General features: G+C 48.7%; 1 protein-coding gene across 4 annotated transcripts in view; it reads left to right on the plus strand.

Moving 5' to 3' along the window:
* MBP (myelin basic protein) overlaps nucleotides 1-24,232 on the plus strand; it is a 115,009-nt gene that overhangs the window by 16,380 nt on the left and 74,397 nt on the right. For all 4 annotated transcript variants that reach the window (XM_038525739.1, XM_038525740.1, XM_038525742.1 and 1 more), the window contains exon 2: nucleotides 5,603-5,678. In XM_038525739.1, the coding sequence (XP_038381667.1) occupies nucleotides 5,628-5,678 (51 nt within the window). In that variant the 5' untranslated portion in view covers nucleotides 5,603-5,627. The remainder of the gene's footprint in view (nucleotides 1-5,602; nucleotides 5,679-24,232) is intronic.

Consider the following 24,232-nt stretch of genomic DNA (forward strand, 5'->3'; position numbering starts at 1 on the left):
CTGTGTCGGGCTGGTCCCTGCAGGGCCTGAGCTCTGGTTTCCGGCTCCTTGTACAGTGTCATTCCTGGGCTTCTCGGGGGCACTGGTGTTCTCTCCCCTTCTCTGCCCTGGACCTTGTCGGTTTGAGTGGATGCCCCCGGAGAGGTCTGTGCATTCATTCCTACAGCTGCGTGCCTGCCCCTGTCCTCTCTTCCTGGGGTCACATGCACCTGCTGGGAGGGACCAGAGGATGGAAATGAGCAGCGCCCAGAGCTCACCCTCACCCTCACCAGCCCTACTGTGTGCTTCCTTCAGTGCAGGACAGCCAGAGGGCTTTTCTTCCTTCTGCCTTAAAGGCATCTGAGGCTCAGAGAGCTGGACCCGTGGCCCTTCGTCCCTAGCCCAAGCCTAGATTGGCACCCAACTCTGACTTGCCTTGTCTGCACTTTTAAAAGTTAGAACTCCAGTAGGATGTGGTTGGTTAAAGTACCTGGTGGCACTCTGTTTTCACCTCTGTGCCCCCAAGCACCCCAGCCCACGGGGCACCGGTACCCCCAGCCACCCATGGCAGGGGGTTGGCCTGTGCGGGCTCCCTCAGGATCTCCACCAAGGGACCAGCTGGGAGTCTTGCTCAGTATGGGTGAACTCTGAAACACAAAGTCTGCACCAGCAACGCTGGATTGCTACCTAGAATGGGATATGCCAAATTCTAGCCCCCTGGCTCGTAACAGTGTGGATGCTGACATATACGTGATGCTCATGTACATGTGACGGAAATTTCCAGTAACCGCGGGGGCCTGTTTAGGAGTCCCCTCTGGAACAGGCTGTTCCCCCTAAACAGTGTGTGGCAGCTCCTGCCAAACCAGAGGTCATTCTGCTTTGAGCTCCACCATCCTCCCTTCCCTTCCTCCATTTCCCCTTTTTATTATTTCACAAGAAACCTCTCGGATTACTCAAGACGCTTCAGAGTCAGCTGGCTTCCAAACAGCATTCCACAGGCTCAAAATCCTGCTGTCTCAATTCAATTAATCTCAGAAATGGAATGGAATAGGGGCGCCTGGCTGGCCGGGTCGGGAGAGCATGGGTCTCGAGGTCAGGGTCTCAGAGTTTCCAACCCCATGTTGGGTGTAGATTCCTTAAAAAATTAATAAGGAAACTTAAGAAAAAATGAAATGGGATAAAGATGACCTGCAAGCGTCCTGTTTGTTGGTCTGCAGCTGGTTCTTCTCAGCCTGCGGCCCCACCTGCTGGCTCCACATGCACAGTTAGACCCAGCAGAGCCAGTGCCCGCCGCTTGGATGATGACGGCCCCGATCGACGAGTATATGTTCCTCGTCACCTTGTATTTCTCATCTTTCTCTCCTGGCCAGTATGTACATTGTGCGTTTAAGGTGAGAATCTGCCTGCGTGAAATGACACGTGTAAGATCTCTACTAATCTGAGAGGCCAGTCAGATCGAATTGCTTCTGTATGCATTCATAGAATATTTCATGGACTTTTGTTACTTCGAGCTATCTTGGGCTCGGTAGTCTTGAGTTTTCTAAGTAGTGATTAAATATTTCAGGAACAACCCTCCCAAGGATGACCTCAAGTTTTGCTTTAAAGTGTGATGAAGTTTTGATCAGGACTGAGCAGCTTGGAAGAAGCATTACCTTCTCCAAGGCGGGGGGGGGGGGGGGGGGGGGGAAGGTGTCTGTCATTGGATTCCAGCCTCAAACGCCCTTTGCTCAAAAATAGTTCTACTTTTGTCCACAAGCAGCCCCCAAATATTGACACACACCCCCACCCTCACACACACACACACACACACACACACGCAATTGTGATTTAGGTTAAATCCTTAGAGATGTGTTTTCTGGAAGGAGAGAACATTGCTCTGGGATTTGCCTAATACCAACCGAGAATGTAGTGAGGGGGTGCTGGACGCTGGTGGAAGTAGGGGTGCGGAGCAGCCAACGTTGGGCTGGAGTGCCGCCCGGGTGCAAACATTCGTCTTTATGCTCAGAGAGAAGAAACTCCCTAAAGTCCAAGTTGTTGGCTTTAGAAGGAGTTAACTCTTTTTGCCTGTGTTTCATTTTTTTTTCCCCATCCCATTTAACCCACTCCCCCTGCTCGCCCACCTCCCCTGTGGTGACCATCAGTGTGTTCTCTGGCATTAAATGTTTCCTGGTTTGTCTCTCTCTCTTCTTTTCTCCTTGTTCACCTGTTTTGTTTCTTAAATTCCACATAGGACTGAGATCATATGGTATTTGTCTTTCTCGGATGACTAATTTCACTTTGTATAATAGTCTCTAGCTTTATCCAGGTTGTTGCAAATGGCAAGATTTCATTCCTTGTTTTTTTTTTTTTTTTAGATTTTATTTAATTACTCATGAGAGACACACAGAGAGAGGCAGAGACACAGGCAGAGGGAGAAGCAGGCTCCCTGCAGGGGGCCTGATGTGGGACTCGATCCCAGGACCCCGGGATCACACCCTGAGCCAAAGGCAGATGCTCAACCACTGAGCCACCCAGGCATCTGATTTCATTCTTTTTGATGCCTGAGTAGTAGTCCATTGTATATATACCCCATCTTCTTTATCCACTCACCTGTCGATAGACACCTGGGCTGCTTCCATAATTTGGGTATTGTAGATAATGCTGCTGTAAACATTGAATTAGTATCTTGTATCTTTGGGTAAATACCTAGCAGTGAGATTACTGTATCATAGGGTAGCCCTATTTTTAATTCTTTGAGGAAACGCCACACTTTTCCAGAGTGGCTGCACCGGTTTACATTCCCACCAACAGTGCAAGAGGGTTCCCCTTTGTCTACATCCACACCAACACCTCTTGTTTCTTGGGTTGTTGATTTTAGCTCTTCTGACAGGTGTGAAGTGATAGCTCATTGTGGCTTTAATTTGTATTTCCCTGGTGATAAGTGATATTGAGCATCTTTTCATGCACCCGTTGGCCATCTGAATGTCTTCTTTGGAAAAATGTCTACTCATCTGCCCATTTTGTAATTAGATTATTTGGTTTTTTTCAGTGTTGAGTTATATCAGTTCTTTATTTATTTTGGATACTAATCCTTTATCAGATATGTCATTTGCAAATGTCCTTAGGTTGTCTTTTAGTTTTGTTGATTGTTTCCTTCTCTGTGCAGAAGCTTTTTGTTTTGATGTAGTTCTAATTGTTTATTTTAGCTTTTCTTTCCCTCCCCATAGGAGATATATCAAGAAACATGTTTCTACAGCCAGTGTCAGAGGTATTACTGCCTGTAGCTCTCTTCTAGGTTTTTTATGGTTTCAGGTCTCACATTTAGGTCTTTAATCCATTTTATTTTTGTGTATGGTGTAATAAAGTGGTCCAGTTTCATTCTTTTGCATGGAGCCAGCCAGTTTTCCCAACACCATTTGTTGAAGAGCCTGTGTTTTCCCCATTACATCTTCTTGTCAAGATTTGATTTGTCAAGATTAACTGATCATATAATCCTGGTTTTATTTCTGGGCTTTCTGTTCCATTTCCCCTTGATCTATGTGTCTGTTTCTGTGCCAGTAACCTACGGCTTTGATTATTATGGCTTTGTGGTTTATCTCAAAATCTGGGCTTGTGACGCCTCCAGTTTTGTTTTTCTTTTTCAAGGTTGCTTTGGCCATCCAGAGTCTTTTGTAGGTCCATACAAATTTTAGGATCATTTGTTCTAGTTCTGTGAAAAAGGCTATTTGTGTTTTGAGAGGGATTGCATTAAATCTGTAGATTGCTCTGGGTACTATAGACATTCTAACAATATTTGTTATTACCCATGTTTAGTTTTGCATAACCAGTTGTTATCGCTAAAATGGAGGTAGGGGAGATCCACAGATGTTTACTGCATTGTTATTCTGTGTATCCTATACATCTTACAAGTCCTTGATATTTAGTTAAAACCTTACATGGCATCAAAGAGAGGGGCAGGTGTTCTAACCTCCATTCAGACCTGTGTCTCCTGGGAGAACACCCACACACTATCATGTGACCATTGTATAGACCCCAAGAGGACAAATACAAGTTCTCTCTTCCCCCTTCTATGCCATCAAGTAGAGCACCATGTGCACCCAAACCTCCATTTTTCCCGTGCAAGTTTTTGTGATGGCCACTTTAAATAAATTGGTAGATAGATGATAGAATCACATTGGAGGCTGAAATTATCTGCAAAGGTAGACTTGCATCTTTACAAGTGTACATTCTTAAACACTGGGGTTTTTTGGTCTCATGCATGAAACATGAGGAATTCACCGATTGTTCTGCTAGTGATGTTTCATCGCTCCTCGAGCTATGTCTTTGATTTTACCGGAACTCATTACTACTACTATCTTTCTCTTCCCAGGCTCTCACTGGACATATGAGAAGGAAGGGAAGTCCCGTTCCCCGACTTCCATTTACAAATTTTGGGGAAGGAAGGGTGTTCTCTCCACATGTGGTTGGCTGTTCACGGTCTCCACTATGTAACTGCTCACGTACACACACACACCCTGGGAGGTGATGCTCGAAACTGTCATTGCTTCTTTCTCACCCATCCCACCATTGGTTGGAGTCCTCATGACCAGGATTATATGATCAGTTGATCTTGACAAATCAAAGGCAAAGGCATCCTTCATGGACACTCAGAGGTGCCTGGTGCTGTGGGAGACTGGAAAAATTCAGATTTGAAGTATTTCCCCTTTTCCTGAGGAGTGCCTCTTGGGGGGCAAGGCTTGCCTTTTATCCAGGCAAGTGTTATGTTTTAGAAATCCTCCCCATTTTTAGAAGACAATTCATTTTTTATCTTTCAAGGAAAGCTGTTTCATGTTCAGCACAGAGTTGGCTTTCACATGTTCTTTAAAAAGAGTTCCTCATGGACAATGATGCTTTGTAACTGTCCCTTAAGACTGGCACCTGAAGCCAGGCAATGGTCAATGGTGATGGAGTGAGTGGTCCTAGTGGTTCACACACATCCAGGGATGAGAGTGGATAAGCGATTGGTGTAGAATGAGTTTGGCTAAATTCTCCTGTATTGTGCCTTTGGCAGGAGAAATCATGAATTTGCTGCTAAAGTTTATGTTAGAAAAAACAGATGAAGATCAGATGCTTTTTTAATCCAATTTTATCTTCCTTGCAAATTCTGCAGATTCCTGGGATACTTGTGAGATAAGCGGTCTCTAGTCTGCCCTTGCCATTTCTGTGCTCCCGAGATTCTCTGAACAGCAAGCCCAGTAGTCTGCCTTTCATTTTTAGGAGTGTCACCCTGTTGTGCCTCTCAGCACGCCTCACCACAGCTGGGGAGGTGGGAGGCCCCTGTGTGCGTGCCGTGGGGTGGACACTGTCCGCGAGAGTGCTGGACTCGGGCCCATTGTCCAGGATGAGGACACATGCGGAAGGGTCTTTGGTACTGAGCAGAGCGTGGGTACCGGCAGCAGTCCCACCTGCTTGCGTTTGCTTGCAACTGGAAGCCAACAGGCCTGCGCTAAGAAGGCTTCTGTTGTGTCTTGATTTGGAAGGTTTTGGTTTTCTCCTCTCAGAAATGAGCCAGTTGTTGTCACAGGACTATTGCTCTGATGGATGACAATGTAGAAAATTCTGAGAGTACTAGCTTTAAGGCCAATGCCTTCTGTTTTTCTTGCAGCTTCTGACGAGCTCGGCGGTCCAGGATGGGAAACCATGCAGGAAAGCGGGAGTTAAGTGCGGAGAAGAGCAACAAGGTAAGAAGTCAGCCTGGCTCAGAAACTCCCTCAGACACAATTCAGTTTTGTCATTGAACATAATCCTCCTGACATGTACTGTGGCTGCCAGGGTTTCCCGCTAAAATGATTGGGGTGTTACCTGCTGCCTCAGAAACATCTAGAGTGGGCCTTGCACACAGACCACGACCTGTGTGCCTCAGCCCAGACCCCGGGCCACTACAGGCTTGCCGTGCTGGCCTGCTAGGGGCACCTGCCTCCTGTCCCTGCCTCCACTGTCACCACCGTTGCTCGCTCAACCTGTTTGGAAGGTACAGATAAGCCAAAGGGGAAAATGCACATAGAAACGGTCGGCATCCTTCCAGGGTTGTCAAAGTCGTCATCCTTATGTTTCCAGCATGGCATCCACCTCAGTTTTCAGCCCTCAGTTCCTTCTTGATGCAGGTTCTCTGCATAGCCCTAGATGCCCCTGGCAGCCTTTTCCTCCCCACCCACTCCAGGGGGGGCAACCTCAACGAGCCTGCCACTCACAGGCCCCCGGTTGCCTCATGCTCTGTCCAGGGCTTCCTCTACCACTAGGGGGTCATTTCAGATGATGAAAAAGCAGGGCTGACGTTGAATGTGCCCTGATCATGGGGACAGGGAAGGGAAATCACTCTGTGCCTTTGATACTTTACCTCAACTTCACCTTATGTGTGTCCCAGCTCAAGACGATGGTGCTGGCCCAGGGTGCTGCACTGAGGGTGGAGGACCTCCACCGCCACCTGTACATGGATGTGCTTCCATATGCAATTCATGGCACTGACTTGGCCATAGCCGTGACACCCCCTGAACCGTGGTCTGTGGTGTGGTTTTTATGAATAGCAATGACTTCAGCAGCCGTGGGTCCTTCTACTCGGTGCTTGGACTCTGTTTCTGTATCAGCCAAGGGGGGTGATTTGCCATAATTTGCTTTCAAGTCCTCCTTGTAAAGTAAACGTGTGAGGATACACTGTCCTTGGTCATATTTATCTCAGTTAGTTACAGTGTCATCTAGTTTCTTGACTAATGATTTCAGGCCCAAGATGAACTGGAAGGGATTTATCTGTTGATAATGTCGTGATTGGTTTGGATTCCCCCCTTCCTGCTAAAAGGGGGCTGATTTATGTATTTTGTAAGTATGTAAGCAACTCTAGTCAATGCTGAACAGGGGGATGACTTGTTAATTTTTAGAACTTCAGCCATACCACCGGTCACCTCATCGTCGTCACAATGGGCAGTAGCGTTGAGCTGTGTGTTCAGGTGCTGCGAAGCCCAGAAGTGTGGACGGCATCTCCACCAGAAGTGAAAGTGGAGATGGGCCCCTGGCAGGGAGTTCCCACCCGTCAGCACCAGGGGAGTGCAAGTCTTGTAAGGATGGATCTGAGGCTCCAGTTTTAAAAACTGCTCTGTGGCTTTCATGTCTTCCTTGTTGTCTGACGTTATAAAGTCATGAAACACACTTTTAATTTGTGTGATTCTCCCAAAATGAGATTGTTGAGCAGCAGGAAAGCCTATACTTGCTCTCCTGTTGTCCAAGAGCTGGTGGTTACCATTTGGATGATTTTAAAAGTTGGGAATTTAAGAACACTGGTTCCTGCAGATGGTTGTTATATGTAAAATCTCTTTAAATTTTGGGCTTTTTTTGTAACTGGATGGAAAAGGGTTTGACATGTTTCTGAGTGAGTGTCTGAGATGTTACCCGGCATTTAGGCATGCACCAGAGAAGAATAATATGGTGTGAGCTCCTGCCCGACTGTTGGCCATTCTGTATGTTTCTGCAGGCAGTTCCATGATGCACACTTTGACTCGTGGGAAGGTCACAGGACAGCTGTTGTTGGTGTCCGGGCCAGGTCGGCCTGTTAATGGGGAGGGTAGATGCAGAGCAGAGTCACCTCCATTCCCCCACAACCCTGCCTCATGCACGAGCTGCTCCCCTGCCTTCCCACCCCTCGCCTCCTGCATCCCACCTGGGACCTGCAGCACCACTGGGTTGCCATGACTTCCTGCTCCAGCCCGGCTCCCAAGGGAAGGAGACACAGCCAGCTTTCTTCCTGTGACCCAGCACTTTGCAGTCTTCTCACTACTTTCCCTCTCCTCCTGAAGAAGACAGGTTAGGATGCAGGAGGCGGCGACATCACGGAAGAGATAGCTTGGACAGAGAGAAGACCCCCTTTCCAACCTCGCACGGCTGGTTATAGGTGGAGCAGGATGCACGGCCAGGTAGCATGATGACTGATAGCCTGTTCCTGCAGCCCCAGCAAAAGCAGAGTATCCCAGGGGGAGCGGGAGCAAGAGAGACCCCAGCTATGAAAGGAGTCTGGTGACCTTCCTGTAAATCGTTCCCCTTCTTCAGACACAGAGAAACCTCTCACATGCCTCTGTGACCCTGTGTTCTTGAGTCCAGGGAGGGTTTGGTTGGCATTTAGTACTGGCTCAGTAGTTGCTCAGCACTTCATCAGCCAGGCCATGTTTACCTTGTGACTTGGCAGAGCCAGGAAGGATGCATCCCAGCTGCCCAGGCGGATCCAAAGGACACCTGCGCCTGCTGCCCAAGGCCCCAGGCTCTGGGCCCAGACTCACAGGGCTCTCAGCAGACTCCACCCGCAGAGTCTCCAGGAAGAAACCAGTTCCACAGGCTAAAAATAGACTCCCCTGCCTTTGGGGAGGCTATGTCTGGTGGATGGCACTTGGGAGCAAGGTAGGGAAGCCGGCACAGGGAGACAAGACACCTGAGACCTGGCTAGCATGGGGATTCGTTAGCTTTCCTCAGCTTGAATAAAAGGTGTTAGACCGACTGTCCCTCTGGAGAAACTGTCCATTTGCAGCAGGCCCTCGGAATAGGGTCCTTAACTGATGTGCCCACTGAGTAGGATCCGTTGGTGATGGGCCCCCAGGATAGGGTCCAAACTTGATGTGCCCACAGAATAAGATCCATGGGTGACAGGCCCCGGGGACAGGGTCCACATGCAACAGGTGTTCAGGATAGAGTCCACATATGTTACGTAGGCTGCCCTGGGTTTTTGTCTCATTCAGCATGGAACTTTGCATTTCCCTGCTCCCCAATTTCCTACCTACCTTAAGGAAGTAGGATTTCCAGTGCCCTTGAACTGTTTCTTAATATCTGAATTCTCAACCTTGTTGGTTTTGGGTTTTTAATTTTTTTTTTTTTAATTTTAACACTGCCATCAGTTCTCTTGGGGATGAACTTAAAGTCTCATGATTTTTTTTTTCTCCTCTGAAAGCAGAGGGCATTGCTGGTTAGAATCATTACAAATAAAGACAACCCACAGTCCGTCCTGGCATACTTGCATGTTTTCCAAAACGAGTGACATCAAGCGACGAGTTACTTGAAATGTTGAAGACCTAGCAAACCACAGTCATCCTGAAAACCTGCCTTTCATCTATGGGTGGCCTGGGAAAGGCTCCTCCCTGGACTTCTCCCAGACCTCAGATCTGGCTCACAGGGTTCCCCACAGGTGCAAAATTTAGGTTCACATCCACATTTTACAGCGAGGAGTCGCTTTGTGATCTGGCATTTCAAATCAGACTGAGTTGTTATTCAGGCTGTTCTTCGGGGCCAAGTGTGCGCCAGGTGGGATCAAACACAAGCACATTTGCCGCCTCTCCAGAGTAATCCCACCCCTGAAGAAGTCATCCGTGGATTTAGTCATCATTAAAATCCACTGGCTTGATGAGACCCCCTAGATGATATTCGAATGATGGTCTGAGAAGTAAGGCATTAGTTTTTGAATATATCACAAAGGCATGGGAGTGATCGGCTCCTCTCATTACCACGTGGACCATCTTTCACTTTGTTGGGAGAATATGTTTCCTGTGCAGGTACTGACATCAGGTCTGTGGACGGTGCTGCCCTCATCTGACCACAGGGTGATCTCTCAAGGCCATTCCTCTGTGGGGTCCTAACTCCTGTGACTTGTCATCCCAGCTGTGGGTGCCCCCAGGGCACCTCACCCATTTAGAAAGCTCTGTTCCATCATACGATCCCCAAGAATGGGAAGTCATTCTGTTTGATGGCCATCATTAGCCGGAGCTGCTCCGTGCAGTCTCCCCTCTTCTCAGACAGAAATTACACTCACCGAGGGCCAGACTTGCAGCAGCTCTGCTCCTGGATGTGTCCCAGCATCCCCTCCACACACAGCCCAGCACACCCATCCCACCACCAGCCCCAGCCAGGTGACAGCTGGTGGGCCCCCTTGGGCAGGGTGCTGTCCAGCCCACCGCAGAGTAAGGGTGCCCCGGGACCGAGACCGGGCCCTGCAGGTCTCCAAACACACTGGCGCTGTTTTCTCCCGCTGCCACTCTTCCTCCTGCACTTCCTTGTTCAAGTGCCGACTGTCACCACGGCTGTTTCACAGAATGGGGGGAAGTGGGATTACTGAGAAAGCCACTTCCTGCAGTCACCCCAACCCCAGCCTGGAGCATCGTGCAAAGGGGCTCTGGTGCCATAGAGGCACTGAATTCACCCAGAAATACTGACCTTTCCAACACACTTGCTGTCAGTTGGCAGTTGTTGGACCCATATGTGTATAATTTCTATTTTCTTGGGCAAGTCGCATACAGGAATTCTTTTGAGAACTCAGCTAACTCTTCAGTAAATCATATAATGTGCCTTTAAAAGCTCAGGGAACTGAAAAATGGGAGGTATTTCCTCCCAAGCATGGAGCACATAGTCTGAGGGGTGGAAACACCTCGACGACGTGTAGTAAGCTCTTAGTGAGGTGTAGGCAGACTGCATTGTCTCTTGTCTTCTGCAGTTTCACAGTCCGTTCTGTCTCCCCTGGCCTCCTTCTGTATCTCTAGCTCACACGCACATGCACATGCAGCCCCATGAAGATGTCCTCTTGACCCCTCACATGGAGCACTGAACTGTCTTCCAGACACATGCGGCTAAGGAGCCCGTGATACGTGGCCAGCATGCCTGAGGAACCAAATTTTAAATGTTTGTTTTTATTTTATTTTTTTAAGATTTTACTTATTTATTCATGAGAGAGGCAGAGACACAGGCAGAAGGGGAAGCAGGCTCCCTGTGGGGAGCCCGATGCGGGACTTGATCCCAGGACCCTGGAGTCACGTCCTGAGCCGAAGACAGATGCTCAACCACTGAGCCACCCAGGCTTCCCTAAATGTTTGACTTTAAATCCTTCAGACTTACATAGCCACGTCTTTGGAGGGGCAGCCTGGCCCACGGGGTGCTCCATCCATGTCTCAGGATACCTAAAACCCTCCTAAGTAAGCATCAGTACTTTTTTTTTTTTTTTTTTTTTGTCAGGGAAACAAATTCTGGTCTCTGTCAAAGTTGTACAGTTTCACACAAAAGCTAATACTGGACGCAGAGGGTGAAATCCTCTGAAGAGCACAAACACACGTACAAGTACCAGAAACGGCAGCGGAGGGAGTGGTGTGCTGTGGGAGCGCGTCCCGTCCTCGCACACGCAGCTCAGCCCGCTGCTCCGCATACCCCTAGCGCCAGGACAGAACTCAGACTCGCGCCTTTGAAACCGCATGCGCGCCTACAGGCTGCTTCAGAGCTCGATGCACCCCGGAGCCTGCTCTCCTGACTTGCTTCCAGAAGAACTTAAGCGAGCTCCTAAAAAAAAGAAATAAAATCATGCGGGAAAACGTGCCATTTGAGAGAAACCTTCCAAAATCTGCGAAATCATCAATAACCTTCTCATTACACTTCTGGAAGCCTCCGAGCGGATCTGTCTCTGGCTTGACAACACGCCAAGGAACGTAACGTGAAACATCTCCTTGCACTTGGGTCTTGTAGAGTCGTGTTTGCATTGGGAACCCAGAGCCGCCCCTGGAGGGGGAGCACGCTCCCAGCCCGCCGGGCAGGTTCCGGCCCCGCGAGGAACAGCCGAAGCACCTGCCGGTGGGGACATGGGTGCACCTTGTGTTCCAGAGGCAGAATCTTTTACTGACGTTAGGGAACAGTCTTTCTAAGCTTTTACTTTGTAGAAGATTCTAGACATGCGGAGTCATAGTCTCCAGTGCTTCTGCCTTTAGGATGGACTCAAAGAGGAAATCCCGCATCAGTTTTGTGTAGACGGGCCCTGAGGCCGATTCTGATGTGGGCATCTTGTTTCATCTGATAAACGTACAGCGCCCGTACCTCCGTAAGTCGGGCGGCAACACGTCTACAAACACAGGTAATTATTAAAGACATGAGTCGTAATTAGTAACAAAGCCACCCGTCAACAGCCCTTAATAAAAATGACGTCGGGCCGTCATGAAGAGGTGCCCCGAGGCAACACACACCTGCCTGCAGTCAGCAGGCCCCGCGGTGGCTCGGGAGCTCGGCCGCGGCCCCCACCGCCCCCTCGTGCACTGGACCACGCGCCACGCCGGGCGGGACCCTTCCCCTCCGCCAAGCCGCGGCCTCGGGATCTGGGGCTGAGGTCGAGGAGGGCTCGGGACCCGAGGGCTCCGGCCTCCGGTTCTGGGCTGGTGTCTCTTCTCTGACACCACAAAGAGCTCCTGTTGAGGGTTCTTTCGAGCTACCAGAGGTTTTCTTAGGTCTGGAAGCTCATTGCAAAGTTAGTTTTTATCAGGAACTGTGACCCAATGTGCAAGCTGCTACCTTTGGACGACAGCAGTTGTTAGGCCTAAGTGATATATAGTAACGTTGCTTATTAAATATAAATGATGGGACAATAAAATAATTCTTTGGATAAAACCACAGAAGAGGCAGTATATGCACCACGTGTCGCCCGGCCCACACGCCTGGCTTCTCTCTCACACTGGCTGGTGCTGTGAGACCGGAGCCTGGTGATCCCACAGGACCGGCCTCTATCACCGTGGTTTTAGCTGCACACACAGGGCTTTCAACCACCTCTTACTGCACCGTGTAAAATTCCCTGGTTACTCTTCCCTGTGTCTGTGATACCCAGTTATTGTGTGAGAGCCGTCAGGGGAGGAAGGGGGGGTCCAAGGTCTTGCCCTTGTATCACAGCGCGGCCCAGAGTGAGTGGAAGCGGGACTCCTTTTATTCAGTGGGTTTTTTTTCAAGTTGACAGAGTCTTTGAGCTTTGACGGGTGTGCTTTATGTGAAATGGCTTTCAAGTTTGATTTTGGATTTACCTCTGGCGGAGAACGGAATCTCGGGTATGGCCGAGCAGAGAGTTATTCATGTACCATCAGTGACTCGGTGAGTGTTAAACGGGGTGCCCCCCCGCCCCCCCGCCCAGGAGGATCGATGAGCCCTGGTTTACTGGAGTGGAAGTGCTTACGGGAGTGGAGGCGTGCGGTGCCCTCCCCCGACGGCCCAGGCTGGGGCTGGGGCTGGGGCTGGGTTGGGTGGTGAGCTGCTGTCATCACCAGCAGTGACTCAGCTGCCTGCCGATTTGGTTGCTCGCAGCATGCTGGTTGAACCCCGTTTTTCAGCCCACACCAGGTCAGCTCAGAAATGCCACTGAGTCACTTTATCTTTGAGGGCTTTACTTTAGATGCTGGCAGTGAAAAGCATGTCCCTTCATATGAAAACCCTGCACCTGTTTGTTATTAATGAAGAATTTCTTTAGATATCTGATACAACCCTCTTAAATATTTTTAGTGACGCAAAACCTAAAAATCCTAATTTTCAAAAGTCATTTCCTATCTTTTCTCACTTATTATGTTTGGCACTGTGGTTTTCAAAGTTTAAATTTGGAAGCAAGAGATGTTGTATGCTGGAATGTCTGTGAAAAATTATCTTTCCGAGTGTGTGTGCACGTGCACACGTGTGTGTGTGTGTGTGTGTGGTGTTTCAAGCCTGCTAGCCCAAACCCTATAAAATGCAAATCAGCAGCTGCATGCTCACCTCTCCTGCTCAGTCTGCACCTAAGTGATTCTGACATGTCATCCTCCTAATTGGGACTTGGTGTCTGCGTTAATTTAATTATCCTGTAGTTAAACAGAAGCCTAGATAAAATTCATTTTCATGTTTCTGCGGCTTTTGGTGCTTGCAAAACAGAGTCTTATTAAGGCATCCTTAATTACACTTTAGCACAAGGCGTATGGAACCAAGCCCAAGTCGCAAGTGAGTAAGGCGCGCTGGTAACATTAATTACACATGGCGGTGGAGGGTTACAGCCACACGGGTGATTCACAGAGGTGTGTGCTGGCTCATAACTGCATTAAGACACTTAAGAAAATACCAACGTCCTCAAGAACAGAAGGAACGGCGAGCTCTGATGTTGTTCTTGCATGTGTTTGAGCAGAGGCCCTGGAGCACAGCTTGCGCGCTCTCGCCCTCGAGCTGGCTGTCCTCTCCTGCCCCCGACCCACACAGGCCACCCTGCACCTGCAGGCAGCCCCTTCCCTTCCTCTGCCCTCCCTGGCCCTGGCCTCCCCGCGGACCCCCGTGGGCAGCGACTCAGTCTTCAGTCCCTGTGCAGCACCCCAACCCACCCCCAAGGTCGGGTTATGCCCGAGGTTCCAGCGTCCGCCCTGAGCCAGTTTCCTGCCCCATGAGGGGTGCTGTGGGCGTGCAGCTGGTCCTGAGCTCCGAGCCACTGCGGATTTGGGCTTCTCACTTGTCGGGTTCCGCTGTCTCCCCGGCTCCACGCTAGGATTTAGGGATGCCATTTGCATGCAGAAAGTGGATTTAAGGAAGGCACTTCAGAATTCCTGAGCCCCGCATGCAAGTGGTCCCAGGTGAGGGCTCAGAGTCCCTGCGGCCGCAGGAGTGGCTTTGCTGGGACTTCCTGAGCACCCCCTCTGGGGGGCCCAGTGCTGCTAGCAGGAGGGACCTGGGGCCAGGGTTGGAGGGTCCCCTCCTCTGCCCTCGCCCTGCGCCCCCATTCCTTTCTCGTGAGGGGCGCCAGCTGGCTCTGCAGCCTGTCCCAGGCCTCCCTGTCCGGGTGCTTGAGGAGCATGGAAAGAGGCCAGCCTTGAGGCCAACACAGTGAAGCAGGGGCGCAGGGGGCCCTGCTCAGGGCCTTCTCAGAGAGGCTGGGGGGATCCCAGCCACGGGCAGCCTCAGACCCACCAGGTCCTGGGAGCCCTGGGCCTTGGGGGTGCAGAGGCCCTGGCCCAGGCTCATCTCTGGGAAGGAGGAAATGGGAGGAGATGCAGGAGCAAATGCACATGCAAAGCAAGGCTGTCATGAATGCGCATCTGAAGTGCCCCCGGTGAAGTCGGTCCATCCCGTGTGCTATCCTGGTCACTGTGCTCAAGACACCAAGAGGGCCATGGTTGGGCTGGGACTTAAGTCTTCCAGATCGAGTAGGAGGCATTCCTGGTTTCCATTTGCAATGGCAGTGGTTCTGGGTGTGCCTTGCATCCAGAATCATGGGTCCTAGGTGGGGTTTTTTTTGGTACTAAATTATTAAAAGGGCTATAGTGACTACCACTCATACATCAAATAAAATAAATTGAATGCAAAGCCTTTTTTGTTTTTGCCCTTCTCTTCTACTTTGTGACAATTTGAGTTTTTTTAAAAAGTGGTGTACTGCAGTGCATCGCAACATGAAATATGACGAGATATTTGTACGATATTCTAAGAGCTTATGACACTTTCCTTTGATGAGCCATTTTTAATACCCAGACTTTTCTCATTTCATTGTTGGGACACAGACTAGTTAGTTAGTTACTCCATTTAAGGAACATTATATTTCATGCCTTCTCAACTTTTCGGGGTTTAGAAGAAAACCCATCTTTGATTTTACATTTTTGTTCCTGATCATGTAACAGAGCTCTAAAGACAAGGAGACAGAGTGTGGGTTTTTTTAAGTCACAGTTCCCGCCGTGCTCAGAACAAAAGTATGAGCTTCGTGCACGACATAGAGAAACCCATCTGATCTGCGTGCTGGGTCACTCAGCCACCACCTGACCTGTAGGGATGAGTTACACGCCCCTTAAAGAGGTGTTTCTAAATAGTTTTATGACTCGTGTCATCACCTAACTACACTCTGACTTGATTTTACCTTCAGTTATGAAACAAGAGAAGGTCTGTGGCCTGAAAAACAAAATTTCTCCTAAATGCACCTTTGCAGAGGGCAGGACTGTTCAAACGCCTGATGAAATGAGGAATGGGGCTTCCTGCTCCTGGTGATCGGACCTGTCACCACGTGGATGCGTGAAAGTCTCTGAACGTATCTAATCTCATAATGGAGTCCAGGTGACTCATCCTGGTGCTGAATGGGGACAAGCTGAAGGCATCTTGATTTGTTCTCCAGCTCTGAGAGCACGTTGGGGCAGGTTTGCTACCTTGGCGGCCCTCCCCACTGATCACAGGCAGAGCACAATCCAGCTCTGAGGAAGAGCGGCTGCAGAGACAAGTGATCATTCCATTTGCAGCACGAGTCTGTTCCCTTAGAGCATGGGCACCAAAATGCCAGGTACAAACCCAGTTCTGGGGGAGATTTCTCTCGTTTTCTTTTTAATCTTACTGCATTAACGTGCTCGTTAAAACCTACCTTTTACTTAGAGCGATTTTACTTTCACCTTGTCTCCCATATGGAAAATCAATAAGGATTTGTAAAATAAGTGAGGATGGAAGATGACATGGACTGTGCCCTCGGAGGGCCAGACCCCAGGGCAGGCTTCCCCGGGGCGGGGCCCTGTGAGGTCGACCGTTATGACCTTGTGAGCAAGGGGGTTGCGAGGCTGGCGGGGCTGAGGGGTCCAGTCAGAAAAACACAGAAGCGTTAGACCTCCTTGCCCTTGGGCTGCATCTGCAGGATAACTGGCAGTTAGAGAACCGCCTGCCAGCACAGGGTCATATGTTTACAGAAATCAAATAGGACCCTTGGGTTTTTATGACCTGAAACTAAAGGAAGTGTATTCAGCTTCAATTTAAGAAGATCTGAGTTTTCCATCACCTTATTCTCTTTTCAGTAACATAGATTTTCCCTTTGAAAGGAAGGAATGTCCTCACCCAAATTACATGAGTGCATTTTAACTGAACTTGCAATTCCCCGCCAAACTCTGGGAGCCACCCTGCACGGCCCATCTCTCCCTCTCTCTGCCTGTCCCTCCCCCCACACCCTTCCGTTTGTGACCATCCTTCTTATTTAGGACGGGACCAGCTGATAGAGCAGTAGCTTCCAGGAATAAATGGCAAGATATTTGTGTCCCTAAAATAGATGTTAGTATGTCCGGTTATGCAACAGGCCTCGATAAACACTTTTACCATGACGCTAGTTAATACTTGTTTTGCTGTGACTCCTAAAAGTCAATGTTTAAATAAAACCTTGAGCTCATTCCTTTGCCTTCATTATTTGAAGAACTCTGCAATCCTAATTGCGCTGCAAAATGATCTCGGCGGAGACGGTGGTGTTGACATTGAGTCGTTGCAATAGCCACTTCCTCAGATCAGATAATAGTTCATAACGACCTCAGATTCGGAGTTCCAGACTCTCCCGCAGGGACTCCGGTGGGACCTTTCCCTGGGAACTGCCTGCACGCTGAGCTCCTAATGCTTCTTAGAAGCTCCTTTATTGAAATGTAATTCACGTGCATACAGTTCACCCATTTAAAGCATATGGTTCAGTGTTTTGTTTGTTTTTGTTTTGTTTTGTTTCTAGTATCTACACAGGTATGCAGGACAGTCCAACAATTTTAAAATATTGACCTCACTGCAGAAAGACACGGTGCTGTTGCCACTCTCAGCCTCCACCTCCAGCCCTCGGCAACTGTGAATTTTTCCTGTCTCTGGGTTTCCCAGGTCTGGACATTTCAAGTGAATGGAATCATACACTGTGTGGTCTTTCCTCTGGGACTTCTCTCATGAGCAGATTGTGTCCACATCCATCCCTGCAGCACAGGCCACTGCTTCATCCTGTCTCCTGGCTGAATGATGTCTCTCAGCGCACGGACCACCTTCCTTCCGTGCACCCATTTATCCACTGATACGCGTTGGGGCTGCTTCCACCTGTTGGCACTTAAAAATACCACTGCTATGAACAAAAGCCCGTGTGCAAGTGTTTGTGTGGACATAGGTTTTCATTTCTCTTAATATGGTTTCTCAATGGAAAAACAAAACCTGGATTTTCATGTACTCTCGTTTTCAGAAATGCTTGCTGTGTTTCCTTTGATGCCATCCAAACAGGTCTAGAAAAGGAGCCCCGGCTTTGACATCTCACCTCCCGGAGATGTATAACATCATTGTTCCTTCTTTCTGGGGTCTGCAGGACTGAACAGGGAGCATTTTCCGTGCCTTAATCCTTAAATCCATTCAGGTTAATTGCCACCACCAGGTGGAGAGTTAACCAGCCTCGGAATTAGAGAGGATAAAGTCTCCCAAAATTTTAATTCCCCACATTTCAAAAACCAATCTGGAATCTTGATACTGAATCCTGTGCAGTCCCCAGCCAAGACTTCGGGTCCTGGCTATTAGGTACATGTTTATTGAGATAAATTTGCATACCATAAAATGTGCTCATCTAAAGTATACAATTCAGTACTTTTTAGTATATTCACAGGATTGTCCAGCCGCCACCACCAGTGTCTGATTTGTAACCTACTTGTCACCTCGAAAAGCGACTGGCTGCCACCAGCAGTCCTGCCCGACCCCCCACCCACCTCCACCAGCCCCCACCACTAAAGTGGTAGTGACTGCTGACCACTCTGAACGCCTCCTGGTGTAATCATGTACCACAGCGTTTGGCGGCCACCTTCCCTCCTGCAGGACAGCGTTCTCAGGTTCATCCACGTGGCAGGTGTCCGTTATTAACAGATGCTATTCCACAGCAGGGATATACTGCAATGTCTTTATCTGTTCATTCACTGGTGGACCTTTGGGTTGCTTCCACTGTGTGTTGTTATGAATATGCTGCCATGATCACTCTCACACAAGTTCTTGTGTGGACATACATTTTCATGTCTCGTGGGCATATACCCAGGAGTGGATTCCATGAGTCCTATGCTGACCCATGATTAACTTTTTGAGGACCCATCAAACTATTTTTGCACAGTGGCTGCACCATTTTGTGAGCAATGTCTGGGAGTTTCAGCTTCTCCATACCCTGATCAACTACTGCTATGGTCAGCATTTTGGCTGTATCCATCCTCATGGATGTCAGGTGGTATCTCACATTGTTCTTTTGATTTGCATTTTCTTAATGCAGAATAATGTTGAGCATCTTTTCATGTGCTTGCTGGCAATCTGTATGTCTTCCTCAGAGAAATTATTCAGATTCTTTGCCCATTTAAAAAAAAATAAACTTGGTTGTTTTGTCTTTTGTTATTGAAGTATAGGAGCTCTTTACATATTCTGGATACTAGTTCCTCATCAGATAGATGATTCAAAGGTATTTTCTCTTCTTCTCTAGGTTGTTTTCCTTTCTTGATGGTATCAATTGCAGCACAGTTTTAAATTTTGATGAAGTCTAGTTTATCTTTTGTTGGCTGTTCTCTGGTGTCCTATCTAAGAGCCGTTGCCACAGGGGTGCTTGTTCTAAATTAAATCAGATTCTCACCTTTGGTCTCCAGTCTGATCATGCTGTCCCTCCTCTTGAATTAAACCCAAATTAAAAGAGTTTTGATGACTTACAAAGTATTTTTGTACAGAATTTACTGCCAGCAAGTCCACTAGTGGATGGATTTGTAGTTCTCTCTCCCTCTCTAATACTTTTCTTTGTCTAGACCAACGGCTCTCAACTAGGAGTGACTCCTGTCTCCCATCATCAGGGACATTTGTCAATGCCTGGGGACATTTCTTGTTGTTACAGGCACAGGGTACCATGAGCATCTGGTGGGTAGAGGCCAAAGATGCTGCAAAACATAGTCCGGTGCACAGGAAAGCCTTAGCCCATGATGTCGGTAATGCCACATCGAGGACTCCTTGTCTGCACTGTCCCAGGGGCCTGCCCTTTGCCTCCACATTCTGTTCTGATTCTGCGTAAGAGGGGACATGGCTTTAAGATGAGCCATGATTCTGGATTTCATTTTTCTTCATATTCTTTGCTTTGATTCTAAACGCTTGTAATGTTTTGCTAGTTACTTATCCAAACCCAGCCCGGAGCAAGAGTAACAATGATCCTCTTATTTTTAAGAAAGGGCTAAAAATGCTGAGTCATTAGTGCAAGGTTATAAGAACTATTTATATTACCCCACACACACAGATACACACAGAAACACACACACACATACACTCACACACACACACTCTCATAGAAGTTTTTCCTACACTGATTCCTCAGTACTTTTATGATTTCAAACAAAGTTTATTCTCACGTCTGAGTAACAAGAACGTACAGGAGGATGTTTGCACGCACATGACGCAGCCGCCATCTGGTCTTCACGCTGTGTGAGCTAGTTGGTGAAGAGAGATTCACCTGGGTTGAGCTGGCGGGTGGGACCTCTTCAGGTGCCTCCCCTGTGTCAGTGGCAGATGCATCTTTGAGGTGTGGTTGAAAGGCTGGGCTGTAGGAACTGAACGTGTACATAGCCAGCCCACATGGCGCCTGGATTGACTCTGAGTGTCCAAAGAACATTTTGCCTCTTAAAGAAAATAGAAGAGAGTGAGGGAGCGAGTTTCCCTTAAAGCGAGTCCACGGTTCTCCGCACATTCATGCTGTGCCCCCCCTCCCCCCCACCCCCCGAGCCAAGAGTCGAATCACCCACAGCCTGGTCTCCCCATTCCAAGCACTTGTGCACGGAGCCAAGGATGGGGAATCGTCACACTGCCCCACACCTGCCCGGGCCATGTCCCCCCACTCCGTGTCCCCCCCATGCCATGTCCCCCCCACATCATGTCCCCCCCATGCTGTGTCGCCCCAGGCCATGTCCCCCCGGCCTTGTCCCCCCCCGGGCCATGTCCCCCCTGGGCCATGTCTCCCCTGGGCTGTGTCCCCCACCCCAGGCCATGTCCCAGTAGCCCTCCCTTCTCTGGAGGCCCCACCACCTGCCACTGCAGCAGCACAAGCCCCTGTGGGGCAGGGGCAGGGACAGGGATGACTGCTGTCTGCGATGTGCTCTCCTCACTGGCACATCCCAGGCCCTGGGAGCTCTGTCCATACATCCTTCTCCCCTACACTGAGCACGTGGGAACCGTGCTACATCCTTCTGCCAACTCTGCAGCCTGGAGCCGGGCAGCATGGGCGTCCTTGGCAGAGGCGCACATGGGGAGAGATGCGGGCCACTGCTCCGTGACAGTCCCCTCACAGCTCCTCCAGCTCCAGCAGGCTCGCTCCATGCGGCCAGCGCCTTTCTCGGCTCCCAGAATCACTTTTCTGGGAAGCCGCTGAGCCAGGCGAGTCCTGGGCAGGTCCCAGGAAGTCCCAGGCAGGGTGGCTACTGACTTCCCCACATCAGGGGGCACAGACTTGGGTGTTCTGGGTGACAGAGCCATCCTAGCCCCAGGGAGGCTGTCTGGGCCGATGGAGGTTGTTGGCTGAGGGGGCTACATTCTAGCACGTGGACCGGAGCCCTAACCTACCCGCCAGGAATGCTCAGCTGCCCCTGACACCTCCCCTATGCCCTGGTGTCCAGAGCAGAGCCCCCCTTCCTGCACATCTGTCTCTAGCCTTCTATCTGGGCTCCAACCTAAGGACATGGTCAGTGAGCACTGGGCATCGGAGCTTCTGGCTCCAGTGACCTCAGTCAGAAAATGAGCTGGTTGAGTTGTCTCTGAAGTCCTCCTGAGTTGCTTTGTTGCCTTCAAAAGCATCTGAGAACAGCTGTCCTGGTGATTTTTTTTTTTTTTTTAGAGATTTTATTTACTTATTTGTGAGAGACAAAAGTAAATTGTGTGCTGAGCAGGTAGCCCAAGGTGGGGACTCGATCCCAGGACCCTGGGATCATGACCTGAGCCATTTGGGCGCCCTCAGCCCTGGTGAACTTTTAACTTGAGAATAAAACATGTCAATTTGGGTTGAACCGTGAACGGGTCGATACCAAGAGGGTGTGCGCCATCACGTAGCTGGAGAAGAGTTCCACAGGTCAGTTTCTAGCCCGCTGCCTGGTGTATGACCTGCGTTCAGGAGGAGGCCCCAGGACTCTCTTGTGTTTCTAACATCCAGCAAGCAGAGTCTTGGATGATCTGTTCCAGAGTGTCTGCATAATGAGCAGCCCGAGCAGATGGAGATCGTGTCTCCCTCTGGAGCAGGCGGGTGGCAGGTGTATGTTCTCTTATAAAGGACACAGGTTCCCTTAAACCAAGGTCCCTCCCCTGTAGCACAACCACACATGCGCTGATGACCCTCTGGGCCCGATCCCATTGACCTATAAGAGCTGAGGCTTGGCTTCCATAGCCTCTGGGACCTGTAGGAACTTCATATCCAGACAATGAGAGGCTGGGACTGCTGTGAGCTCTATGCCAACCACCGTCTCTGACCCAGGAGTCTCCTGTCTCCTGTCAGCATCCATGGTGCTGGCAGGCCAGCTTGTTAGCCTGTGGAGGTAAGATCTCAGATTCTTCTGCTGTCAACACCAGCCTGGTGTCAGTCCTCTTCAGAAAAGTAGATAAGGCCAAACTTTCTATTTGATGAACCCATCATATACACTTATCTTGCAGAAGATCATAAGCATTGTAAATAGTTTACAGTGAATCACTGTGACTTTTCTTCTAGGGATCTCAGAAAAGGTAGATGTGATGTGTTTCCTACGCTACATACACACTGTGGTGGGACTGAGCTTACGGACCCCACACTTTATTTGACTGAACACTGGTCTGATGTCAGTTGGCTTGATGGTTTTCTGATATTGTTTCTGAAGTGTCCGCTTTGTTTAACACTGTGAACTCCTCCAGGCAGCTCTCCATCTTGCTACACCCCCAGCACATTGTTTGAGTGGGAACCAGTGAGTGGTTAGGAATGTAATCAGGGAACTCAAACCAGATAATACTCCCTGAGTCTAAGCCCATGGTTCCCAACTCAAGTTTTACAGTTTTTTTTTTTTTTTAAGGTACTGCAAACTTCTCAAAATCAGTTCTTCTTTTTTTTTTTTTTCCTTTTTTAAGCAGCCTATGATAGGCCTTTCCTCAAAGTCTCACAGTTTAAAATGGTCTTCCAGTTTTAAATGTCACTTTTAAAAAGTTCCAACATATTTCCTGTCCTGTTATGTATTTTTTAGTTTGAATCAGACCTTTGTAAATTTTATGACTTTTTAAAAATGTGGCTACAGGATTTTCCCCTCCCATAGACTTTTTAAATTATTTTTTTTCAGAAATTAGTACAATGATTAGAAACTTGTCCTCTGAGCCATTCCTTCTAAAATTGTCACCTCCAGACCATCTGTCTTTCTAAATTTTGAGGCTGACTAAAAGCATATTTGTACTTACAATTTTGTGTATGTGTACATAGCTATAACCTAAGAAAATCTTTTACAGTGACTGTGATACACTCAAATGGTGGGTTATGTCACCAGGAGGTTACTGGATAAGATGAATACTAAGTCACAATCAGCTGAGCAGACCAGCGCCTAAAAAACTGAAACCCAAATGCCTTTCACCAGCATTTTGGTTTGTAAATGGCTTTGGTAGGTTTTACTCAATTTCGTCCTTTCCTGCTCCACTTGGAGCAGTGCTGATGGGTGCAGCACTGATTCATACTTTCTGGGTGGTTGGAGAAGATGAATCCTATGAATTCCCAGGTCTCTCTTTCCTCACGTGGAGCCTAGTACAGAACCCTCACTGACCCCTAGGGATCACTTTGCAGCTTAAAGTTTAGAAGTCAAGGCCAGATGAGATGTTTTGTGTGTGTGTGTGTGTGTGTGTGTGTGTGTGTGTGTGTGTGTGTGTGTTTTATTCACAGAAAGAAAATGAGAATGATTCCTGGTTTGTACTAGGTTAGAGGACTGGGAATTCCTTACTACCAAAAATGCATTTTCTTTTCTTTCTCTTTTTCACCATTCAAGTCAACATCCAGAGCTGTTTGTACTATATATGGAGGGGTGTGTGTTCATTTCCTGTGGCTTCTGCAGTGAAGTTCCACAAACTGGTGCTAAAAACCCCAAGAATTTATTCTTTCACACTCCTGAAGACTGCAAGTCCAGAACACAGGTGTCAGCAGGGCTGGATCCTCCAAGGGAGACTGTGTTCCAGGCCTCTGTCCTAGAATCTGGTGGCTTCCCGTGGTCCTTGGCTTTCCTTGGTTGGGGTCACATCCCTCTGTTGGCACATGGCCCTCTTCCTGCGCCTCTGTATTCTGCATGTCAAAATTTTCTCTTATGAAGACACTTGTCACTGGGTTAGGGACCCACCCAGTGCAGGATGACCTCATCATAATGAATCACAACTGCAGTAACCTGATTCTAAACAGAGTCAATATTCCCAGATACCAAGGGCCAGAGTGTGGATGTATCTTTCTAAGGGGCACAGTTTAACTCCGAACAGGGAGTAAAGTTGGTGGCTGACTGTGGGATTTGAGGGGCTTGAGGACGTATGGAGCTTCCTCTACTCTCAGCCAAAGCATCAAGGTGGGACACTGGAAAGGTCACCCTACCAGAGGCCAGAGGCCCCTGAAATAAATATATTTTGTTTAAAAACAAAATAGCAAAGATTCCATGTCTCAGATAACATGATAAGTATGCAGACAGTTGATTGTATGATGTGAAACTGGGTGCTAAATTTGTGTCTTTTAGTATCTAAATAAGCAAAAACATGTCAA

Source organism: Canis lupus, chromosome 1, assembly GCF_011100685.1.
Source record: "Canis lupus familiaris isolate Mischka breed German Shepherd chromosome 1, alternate assembly UU_Cfam_GSD_1.0, whole genome shotgun sequence".
NCBI lineage: Eukaryota > Metazoa > Chordata > Mammalia > Carnivora > Canidae > Canis > Canis lupus.